At 47.3% G+C, this 10975-nt stretch overlaps 1 protein-coding gene across 4 annotated transcripts in view; it reads right to left on the bottom strand.

Moving 5' to 3' along the window:
* Positions 1 to 2378: 2378 nt before the first annotated feature.
* Positions 2379 to 10975, bottom strand: part of CABP1 (calcium binding protein 1) — a 52099-nt gene continuing 43502 nt past the window's right edge. For all 4 annotated transcript variants that reach the window (XM_051633841.1, XM_051633839.1, XM_051633842.1 and 1 more), the window contains 5 exons: positions 7459 to 7489; positions 6639 to 6782; positions 5276 to 5385; positions 4720 to 4867; positions 2379 to 2982 (listed from right to left, as the gene is read on the bottom strand). In XM_051633841.1, the coding sequence (XP_051489801.1) occupies positions 2957 to 2982; positions 4720 to 4867; positions 5276 to 5385; positions 6639 to 6782; positions 7459 to 7489 (459 nt within the window). In that variant the 3' untranslated portion in view covers positions 2379 to 2956. The remainder of the gene's footprint in view (positions 2983 to 4719; positions 4868 to 5275; positions 5386 to 6638; positions 6783 to 7458; positions 7490 to 10975) is intronic.

The raw sequence follows: 10975 nt of genomic DNA, 5'->3' as shown, positions 1-10975 counted from the left end.
TGACTCTTGGTCTTGAGTCAGTCCTGCCTGGTCTACAGCCCTGATCATTCCCAAATGGTGTGGAGCACATGTTTTGAATATCGGGATTTGAGATGTCCAAAAAGAGCAACGAAGACATGTGGGTCAGAAGCAGACCTCATGGCTAATGAGACCTCTAAGAAGTCAAAGTGAGCCACCCCCACTGCCTGGGCCAGCTTCTGAACCACACAGGGCTATGGGGATCAGGTGCCCAGAGGGGACCAGCTCTGCCCTGCCATGTGGAGCCATTTGGAAGCCTCCCTAGTACTGGACTGGAGATGAGGGCAAAAGGATTATCTCTGGAATTAGATTATTTAGATTGGAGCTTTAATCTCTGACCCTGTCTGCACAAGAAAATAGTAAAACTCTCGGATTATTTGGGGTTTGTTGTGCAAGTTAAAACCAGCAAGACATCCTGCTGGAAGAAAAAAGAATTAATGCTTTGGAGACCTGCCCTGTCTGACCTGTTCACTGTATCATGGTGAGACCTGGCAGAAAAGAGCTACAGGTCATTTGGCAGAGACCCAGCTTTCCTTGGAAGTAGCTGTGGCTCCAGGGCTGCCTCTGCAATGACACAAAGCTGTCCTGCAGCTGCCCTTCCCATAGCACCGGTGTCCCTGCACTTCCTGGGAAGACAAACACAGCTCTGCCATGGTACAAGCACAGGGCCCCACCCAAGTGAAAATGGCAGTAGTTTGCAGAGATCATCCCCAGCTGCTGTGACGCTGCGCTGCGGATCAGTGCAGCCTCTAGAAATGGGTTTACAATTTACAATAAATTAAGGCCATGTCCTGCCATCTGCCACTGTGGGCAAATGATGCAGCTGCTCGGCGCAGGACCCGGGAGGGAGCAGGCAGAGGCAGCCACCGTGCCTGTTGCCACTGACTGTCCCTCAGGCTTGTGCCTGCTGGCTACAGCACAAGGCGTGTGCCCCAAGTCCCCACCGGCCCCTGCAGCAGGCACGGCCGCTCTGCTGCACACAGGCAAGCAGGGCAGCTCCCCTGCTCTGTGCACACATACCCTTCTTCCTCAACAGGCTCCACTGGAAGTGAAGCACGTTTGTGTACAAACGCTCCCTTTGCCAGACACAAGCCTGCACAGGTCTCTCCCTCCCCAGTATTATCCTAAGTATCACTTACCAAGACTCTGGACTCTGTTCAGTTTATCACCCTCATCTCCTAAGCACAATACAGCTGATGTACCAGTAAATATGGAGATCTCTAAATGTCCTTTTTCCAATTTCTTGGCTCACACCCACGTTACTAAGACTGGACCAGCTCCATAGATACACACACCTAGTTTACATAAACCTACTTGCAAACAAACTCCAGTGCTGCTGCACTCCCAGGTACCTATCTGCACTCCCTGCTTTTATGTGTGCACACACAAACCTTCCCTAGTGCACACACCTGTGCAAACACAAGTAAACACACACAAATACCAGGAGAAATAGAGTTTTGCCATTGCAGGGATGTCAGCCATCACTGAAGCTATGCTGGTTGGCACAGCAACAGGAAAGCAGAGAGAAAATCCTCCTTTGGGACATGGATCTGTGAACCCCGAGAATTTGAAATGGAACCTGGGAAATGAAAGATTTGAGATAGAGGAAGCAGGAGGATGTTGGTCTCTAATCTCCCAGCTGGAGTAACAGGGCTATGAGGAAAACAGCTCCCAGTCATTCTGAGAAACACACAGCAATGATGAAACCAAGAAGAAATCAGTCCTGACAATTGTAGGTCTGGCAGAGTAAAGGAAGGGAGCAGGAGGTTGGGAGGATCTTGGGGAAAGGGAAAAGACGATGAGCATCTGATGTGTCTGGAAGCAGCTCGTAGTGCCCAGAGGCTGCTGTTGTCACCGCTGCAGACGTGCAGCATTTTGGTTGTGAACAAGCTGGAGAGCAGGGCACTGCTGCACAAGGAGGCTCCCGGCCAATCCTCAGCACCAACAGTGTTACAGCTCAGCTCCCACAGCACAGCCCCCACTGTGCATACGCTCACAGTTGTGTTTGAAATGGTCTGAAAAAGGGGAAGTTGGCTATTGCTGCCTATCCCCCTCCCACCCAGCTCCCCTCTGTGCCCTCTCTCCTATTGCTCATTGACACTTTCCTGCCCCCCTGCAAGGCAGGGGGATGTGGAGGTGGGGACCCGTCACACTGCCCTCACCCAGAGGCACCTCCAGGCCCCTTTTCCAGGAGGACAGCAGGAGGGAGGGCAGAGCCCTGCACAGGCTTAGTGGGCAGCAGTGACTCTCCTTCCCGCAGCAAGGACTTGGCTCTGGACCCTGGTACAGACACTGTGGTGGCCTCAGCCCTTCTCCCCCAGCCCAGCCACCACCTCTCACAGGGACATCCAGGCTTCACATCATTTCAGCGTGCATATTTATCGCTTTCCCCCGCAAGACATGTATTTGAATTTACTCTTGGTAAACATAACCACAGGAGATGCATAAATAACTCCACACAGATAGACACACACACACAGACAGCAAACACGGACACAGTTCACCAAGGGAAACCAAGAAGTGCAGAGCACGCCCTGAGGCTGCCACCAGTCCCAACAGCTTTGTTCTCATCCACCAAGCCAAGAGGGTTTCTCCTGCTCTTGCTTTGCAGCAGCTGATGGGAGAACAAAGCTGGGGAGGAGGAGTCTAAAGTTGCAAATATCCCATGAAAGCATCATGGCAAGTCTTGGCTCTGCAGTTTCCTGCAATCATTTCCAAGGAATGGTTCCAGTTGTAGGAAGCTGCAAGTCTTTCACAGTGTGAAAGGGTGGAGGGGCAAAGGGGACCACCATGAGGGAGGAGCAGCAGGTCATCTTGTAATGTCCCAATTGCAGCCAGCCGATAAACCTTCATGTGGGAACATCGGGGCTAGATGCTCCATCTAGGTCCTCTTTTGCCCTCTCTAAGGTGCTGATTCTTCTTTAGCTGAGAATTGTTTTCAACGAGACATCATGCGAACAAACTCTGCAACCAATGAGAAAAAAGATCCGTGAAGCAGAAGGCATCCATGGTCCCTATCCCAGCTCTCTGGGATAGCATGCAGCCAGGGTGAAACTGAGAGCCCACACGCTGCCAGCAGGTCTGTGCTGCTCTGTGACTGGCCCTGGAGAGCTCACACAAAATGAGCTTTAATCCTTGCATTAGATATGGTGACATGATCCCACTAGCAGGTCAATTAATTGCCTCAGACTCCTTCCCAGCCAGTGTTCAGTCTTTTTTGCACAAGCAAGTCCTTGTGAGACACTACAGCTGAGCACAGTGTGATTTCTTAAGTCAGCTTGCCACTTCACAGAGACACTAGTGTGGGACAGCACTAGTGGTTTGGTAGGTACCAGCATTTTTGGAAAGAAGAGTTTAATTTGCTGAACTTCTTGTTTATAAAGATACAGGTTAACTGGATCCCTGGATCCAGGATACCCTGGATCTATTTCTTCACCACTCTGCAGCTTGTGAAGTCAATTACAATTGTTCAAATTGAGTGTAAATGCCATCGAATATAAACATGTTTTCATTCTGCACTTGAATTGCTAAGGAACTAATAACTGCAAAGAAGAGGGCAGTGTAAATTATCCCCTTGGCTTCTCCTCTCCTGTTGTTGGAGCTGTCCTTTGACAATGAATGCAGTAACTCACAGAGAAAATGATACTGGGATAGCATTTCATGTATTTTAGCTGTCTAACATAATTCAGTTGTGGGAAACAAGGAGAGCTACTGTCATGTAATCAGCCAGTGCATTAGAACAATTGCAGCTACCAAATACTTTCTAGGGAGACACTTCACTATTTTTAGCATTTTCAAAGCTCTCAGAAGCTTCAGTAATCCTGAGGACTGAGATTCCTTGTCATGCACGAGACCAAGGAATGCCATTGAGCAAAAAAAATTCTGTAAATTTTATTTTAATTCCACAGCTCCTGTGTTTCATTCACCCTTTGGATTTGCCCTAGGAAAGCAAGCAGTCTGCCATGCTCTCACACCTTCCAGCTCTTATATCCTCTTAGCTGTCTGATATCAACGGCTTCCCTTGCCAGAAACCAGGAGATCCATTAATATTGCTCCTGTCACAGCTAATGGCTAGGATAGCAGCCTCAACACTCTTATTTTTCCAAGTCCTTCTGGCATGAAAAGTGGGAAAAGAAATTAATTACCCTCTAGGATTTAACATGACACCTCTAGATCAGATATCTGCAGTCCTAGTGAGCACATCTGGCTCGTGCCCATCTTCTGGCAAAATGGCAGAGAGATTCTCTATAAATGCAGATAATAAGGTGGGCCAGAGGACACGGATGGTGCAATGCATTCTCCACACCAATCTAGCCTCTTCACAGCTCTTGTAATAGATTTAATATAAAGGAAAATGCCCTATAAAAAGGATGCTGGCGTAATATGTGTATACCAGAGTCTGCTTCACTGTGACAGGGCATATCTTGTACCATGCTAGAGTTATGGAGACCCAGCTGAAAATGAGACGTAGCAAGAGATGATACACAAATGAACACTTCAGCTGAGAAATTCCCTGTGGGGGCCAATGTTCTCCATTTTCCTCAGCTGACTAGGTTAAGAAAAAAGTCTTGTTTGCTTTTTTCTCCATACTTCAGATGCCAGGGCCCCAAGCATGCAAATCTTCCCTTCCGCTTCCACCTCTGAGCCGAAACTCTGACTCATCCCAGAGCAGATGGACAGGGAGTGTTCATCCCCTCTCACCTTCAAAATCCACACGCCCATCTCCATTCAGATCCACATCCCGGATGATCTCCTCAATATCCCGATGGCCCACCTGCTGCCCTAGAAGCTTTTTCATGGCTTCTCGCAGCTCACTGGTGCTGATCTCCCCATCACCATTGGTGTCAAACTGCAAGTACATTAAAAATACCAGCAGGGGAAATGCAGTTAATGGAAATGGATCTTGCTCTGGGTTGGATTTTGTATTGTCCTGCTTCTGAGTGCTCTATTTTTCATGCAAGTGTTTTGTGTCCCTCCTTCTACTCCTTTGGGTGCCTTTTGGATCCAGTCTGTCTTTTCTCCTCAGAAATCCCTCGTAACTGCTCTCTCTGCATCAGCTTTCCTCTTCCTTGGCTTAGGGTTCCCTTATCTTAGTGACTTTCTCTGCTCCTCCCTTGTTTCATGCCTCTCTTGGCTTTCTCTCTGTCTTCCACTGTGCTGCTCTCTCCTCCTCCTCTTCTCTTCCCCAGTGGGTCTTCTCTCTTTCCTGTCTCCTGCTGCTCACCTTTCTGGGGGGCACGCGGTAGGGAGCACTCACCTCTCTGAAGGCATCACGGAGCTCTTTGACACCAATCATGTCTGCAGTTTCTGCTAGAAGCTTTGGTCCCATCAGCTCAACAAAATCTTCAAAATCCACATGGCCACCCACTTGGGACAAGATGAAAGATTGTGTGTAAGAACTCCATATGTTACCTAAGACCAGCACTCACTCTGCACTTCTGTGTGCCCCAGAGAGTGCTTGGATCTCCAGGAAGCAAACCACAGAAGGTGCAGGATAGTGGAAGGAAAAGCAGAGGTAGTTTTACACTGACTCTCTATTTTCTGGATTGTGGGCCAGGCAGAATGAGGCCAAGCTATTCCACCCTAGGCTGCCGTGGACTGTCACACCCTTATGGAGTCATGTACTAGGTATTAGAAGCTTGATCACTCTAGTGCTTAGAGCAACCTCTGCTGTGCCTGTGCCAAAGTGCATGGCAAGGGCACAGCATGATGTTCCTGCATGGCCTGGGCAGTGCCCTGCAGCAGTGACAGCCTTGCTCCATTAGCAGTGGCTAATATATGTCCAACTGTTTATTCATTGTACTAGTCCTTTTTCTTGTTTGTCCCCTATCTGAAAGCTGGCAGTCACACTCTCAAATTCCTACACACTTGTGTGCCAGGGTTATCAGCTGCTTTTGTGCGTGACTGGTTGCATCTGTCACAACTGTTTTCCTTCCCTTGACCAAGTAACTTGTCCTTTTTACATCATCATGTGTCAGAAATAATGTGCACTAAATATCCTTTTTTCGACCTGGCTGAGAGTAATACCCTGCAGCGCCACAGACAAGAGAGCAACAAAAAATGATGGTGAAAGACATGGGGGACAAACACAGTTGCAGTGAATTGGAATTGTCACATTTTTCCATGACTCCAGCAGATGCCTCTATTTGACACTGCCAGCACAGCTCGCTCACAGCCCATCCCCAGGCACACAGCAGATCTATGTACATCCACAGCAGAGGGAACAGCCCATCCATCACCCACTCTGACCAAAGCATCTCCACCTTCCCAGGCTTGCTCTTCAGTCTGACACCAGCTTCAATATGACAACATTCACAACCTGTCTACCTGCCCGCAGCAATTTTATACCTGACAGCATAAGCACAAAGGACAACCCTTACACACACTGTTCCCGGACAGCACAGTGCACACAGTCCCTTTGTCTGATAAGCAAGAAACAAAGGCATCAACTGCTAAGGACCACAGATGAAAAGGACATAATATGGACCAAAAATGAGAACAACAAAAAAAGCAACCAAGGAAAAGAGACAGCAGGAGCCTGAGAGAGCCCGAGAGAGCCTGAGGCAGTGATGCAAGGCAGAGCAGCAACAGGGAGGCACAGCAAGGTGGACATTACTCACGGTTCATGTTGATCTGCTGGGAGAGCTCTATTAGCTCCATCTCAGTAGGCATGTAGCCCATGGTTCGCATGCAGTTCCCCAGGTCCCTGCAGTTAATAAACCCATCCTTGTCTTTATCAAATTCTTTAAAGGCTTCTCTTAATTCTGTGGGATTAGATTAAAAAAAGAACAATATTGTCAGTGACAGCTTGAAATACCTTTTCCAGGAAACCACCCCAGAATCAGCAGCCCTTTATGAGGCCAGACTCCTTAAGATACTCTGTATTTTCCCAGCAGATCTCCCTGCAAAGAGGCAATTACTGGAGAAACATCAAGCTCTCAAGCAGCACTGCTGACCTTTGCCTTACAGGAAAGCTTTCTTGGACTACAAGTGCCAGGGATTGATTGTTTCTAAACCACGCTCCCTAAAGAAACTGGACGCAGTAAGTGTTCCCAGCTTTTACCCCTGCACTATAAGATACAGCACTCGTTGTAGGGATTAGCACATAAAACAGCTTCCCTGGAGCTCAGTGCTCTGTGACGCTTTCTGTGGGAGCTGGGGTGGACAGCAGTTCCCTGACAGCTAACATCCCATTGCTTTACTTATCCTCCCACCCTGAAGCACCTGGAGTGGATGCAAATTCCTTCACAGTCAGTACTCTTGCAGTTTTATGTTTGTTTTTTTTTTTTTTTGCTGGCGTTGCCAGCAATTATTCCAGTAATTGTCTCCCTTGATTTGCCCCAAATTATTTTGCCCCATAGGGATTAAACTGGAAGGGCCAGCCAGCAGGCTTTTGTTGGGCAAGGAGAAAGCTGACACAGAAGGAGCAACAAGTTTTACCTTCAATTTCTTCTGGACGCAGCTCTCTATCCTGCAAAAAGAGAAAATACTATGTTAGAGCTTGGCACAAACATAGGTTCAGAATAGCACTTGTTGGTGCAAACAGTTCTGGGACAAGTCAGAAGGTGAGAGAAGAAACAAGAAGGTGATGACATGTTTAATACCATCTAGCTAGCAAGGCTTCCCAGCTCTTGTCCCCAAGAGGGCTGGGTGGCAGCCTGCACACTTCCCTGTGGAAGCTCCTCTCCATCTCATCTGCTGGGCAGGGGGTGACAGGTGCTCCTCCAAAACAGAAGAGATCTGGGCCAGCACAGCCATATGTGTGGCCTCCCCACCTGATTTTACTATGACCTTCATGAAGCTCCGACATCATTCTCCAGCACCAAGTCCTGGAGCAGAGACTGGCCCTGCAGCAGTTGTGATCTCCTCTAGAGCTCTGATTCTATTTCCTACTGCAGCTCCCGCTGACACAGACAGATCAAAACAGCTGGAAGCAGTCCCTGTAACCAGCAGGTCTGTGCCATCATCTGCTTGGATCGCTGCTTGATCCTTGCCTTCTGGCAGGACAGACACAGCCACGAGCTCTCTCACAACCCACATCCCAGTGCCATCTCCTACAGTCAGTCCCCCATTCCCCCAGCCTCAACTCCTTCTACAAGCATTTTGAAACCAGGCATGGGGGCAGACACAAAACACAGACATCATCAAGGTAATGTACAAACAAAACAGGACAAGGATTCACCATGTTCAGGAAAGACTGCAACTTCAAACATCCAATATGAATTTCCTGGAAGAAGGGGAGGGTATAGAAGAATATAGGAAAACTCCAGCACTGCACCAAGAAGAAAAGATGAGCATGGAAATGCACTGCTTCCTGGTTTAAATGCCCTTTCTAATTCCTCTCATGGCTCCCAGGCAAATCCAAAACATCTGAAAATTTGGAAATAGAAATGAGATCTCTTTTGCTGTCTCACTCTTGGCTTTTCCCCTCAACCACAGGGAGGTTCTCCTTGCCTTCCAGGTGTCCTCCAGCCCCACCACACATCCCTGCAGACAGTGCCCTTGATCAGTTTGGGAAGGATGATCCTTTGCTATTTAACCACAGGCTCCTCTGGAAACTAATGGTGGCTGCTCAGAGTGCATAACAAACTAGGACACACACTGATTTATGTCTGTGCAAAAGTGGGCTGTGCCAGAGAAATGACCAGCTTGCCACTCATAACCTTCCCAGAGGCATCTCTGTGCTGGATGGAGCTGTTGGAGCACACTGGCTCTGCCATTTCATCCTTCACAGACCTGGTATTTTCAAACATGTCATCCCATTTGTTCTGCTTTCATCAACACCAAGTAATAAAACAATTCAAACTCCTTAGACCGGATGCAGGAGGCAGTAATTCCCTCCTGCCTTAGATAAAGTAGCAGATGGAAACCACCCCTGGTCAGTACCAACACCTTGTGCACTTCCTTCCAGAGCTCACAACCATTAACCCCCGGGTAGCGCGGGCAGCTGGGTGGTGATCAGCACCGCACTGAGCAAAGGGCACCGTGACTCACCCCTGGTAACTGCTGTCTTGTCAGAGGGGCTGGGGTAGGACCCAGGCCTTCCTCCAGCACATTGCCATGAGACCCTCCTCCTCCTCACTCCCTGAAGACTCCATTGCAACTGACATGACTGACACATGTCAGAAATGGGGGCTTCAGCACCAATTTTGCACACCAAGGCATTTGCGTTTGCAGGGCTCTTATCTTTGCATATGCAGATTCTACCACCAGGGAGCCACAGACTGTGAATGCAAAAGGAGGAGGAGGGTTTACGTCCCTCCAAAAATCTGACTCAGGCCATAACTAATGTCATGAAGAGGTTTTCTGTTTTAAATTTGAAAGAAGATCTCCTAAAATGATAAAGGAGGAAAACTGCTTGGGAAAAAAATGTGCTGAATCACTCTAGAGCTTTTGGAGAACATATGGAAAGAGGAATAAAACTGTTCAGAGACTTTAGATACGAGCAGAGGTGACCCTCAGAGAGTCCATTATATGTAATGGTCTTACTCTCATTTCTATCTGTTCTATGTACAATAAATCCTGTTGGTCTAGAGAGTCAGTAAAAGTAAAGCTGTTTATGAGATACAGTTACTCTACATCAGGGTAGTTAAAGACATCACTAATCCTATTTTGGAGACTTCTGAGGGTACTGTGATTTCCCAGGGCCTCAGCAGGTTGGACACCTGTCCAGCTGTAAGCCTCTCACTAGGGAGATGGACCTATCTCCTATGACAGGTAGCTCTGTGCATGCCAAAGTGTGCTTGTGTAAGAGTGTTGTTTTGTGTTTTAGTGAACTGGTACAAGGAATATGTGGTCACTTAGTGGATGAAGGTTAGAAAGAATAAAAGCCCTTTAATCAATAATGACAAATAATGACTCTTTCATGGGTTGCTGGTTGAAGAAGAGGCTTCAGTAATAAAGATTTAAGTGTTTCCTACAGCTATAAATAACCATATCAATGCACAAGTAAGACAGAGATTTCTTAGGGAAGGCAAGAAAGCTCTGACTCAGGTAATTCGGGTGAGTTTTATTTCACCAGAAGAATATGGAACACACTGGGTGAATATCTGACAATGCTCATATTCACTCATACATATCTATTAAATATCGGTTAATCACATTTTTATGCATAACTTTAAATTAATTTTATTGTAGGAACCAAATGTTTATGTGCAAAAACGTGTTTTACTTCTTATAAAGATACAATACTGCAGTGTGTACTTATGTATATTTAACATGTCCAGGTGTGTATCTTTGAATTTACATACAAACACCTATTTTTATTGTTTGTATATAAATGCATACCTTAGATGCATATGAACACACAGGCACAAATAGGTGTGACTGAATGGAGAGATGCTTCTGCTATTTATCTCCATGTGTGTGGGGGCATTTGGTAGCCTGAAACTATTTGCAAATATGAGGACAGACTGATGTGCTTTGGTTTATCTGGCTGGGATTGCTGCAGTGTCAGGCTGTGTACAACAGCGTATAAGAGACTGTGTTTGGGTATCTGAGGAGGCAGACGTGTGCTTCTTTCTGCTGGTACTAGCGTGCTCACTGTGAGCTGACAGGAACAGTATCAAATATGGGCAACTCTGGGGGACAGCTCGTTCCCAATATGGATGCCTTGATTTGCATTTAAGTGACTATTTAGGCCTTAAATGCTAATCAGAGCCTCTGGGAATGAGATGCGGATGTCTTGCTGGAATAACATCTTAGAGCACTGGACTCCTCCTGAGTCCACATAATTATGTCAGTCCTGAAGTCCTAAGTCCTGCTCTTGAGTCCTTCTGATTATGCCTACTTGAGTGTAGGCTTGGATCTATCTTCCATAGCTGCATTTGTAGACTTCCCCTTTCTCAGTGGTTAGGCATGGGGATATCTCTGCACATCCTTTGGATCAGATATTTCCCTGTGATTGTATTTGCACTTGGAGCTGGAGTCAGGATGCTCCAGGCCCAGGGCTGGTGCT

Source organism: Apus apus, chromosome 16 (assembly GCF_020740795.1).
Source record: "Apus apus isolate bApuApu2 chromosome 16, bApuApu2.pri.cur, whole genome shotgun sequence".
In the NCBI taxonomy this organism is placed as follows: Eukaryota; Metazoa; Chordata; class Aves; order Apodiformes; family Apodidae; genus Apus; species Apus apus.
Note: the sequence above shows the minus strand (reverse complement) of the source record. Positions and strands in the feature narration are given on the sequence as shown.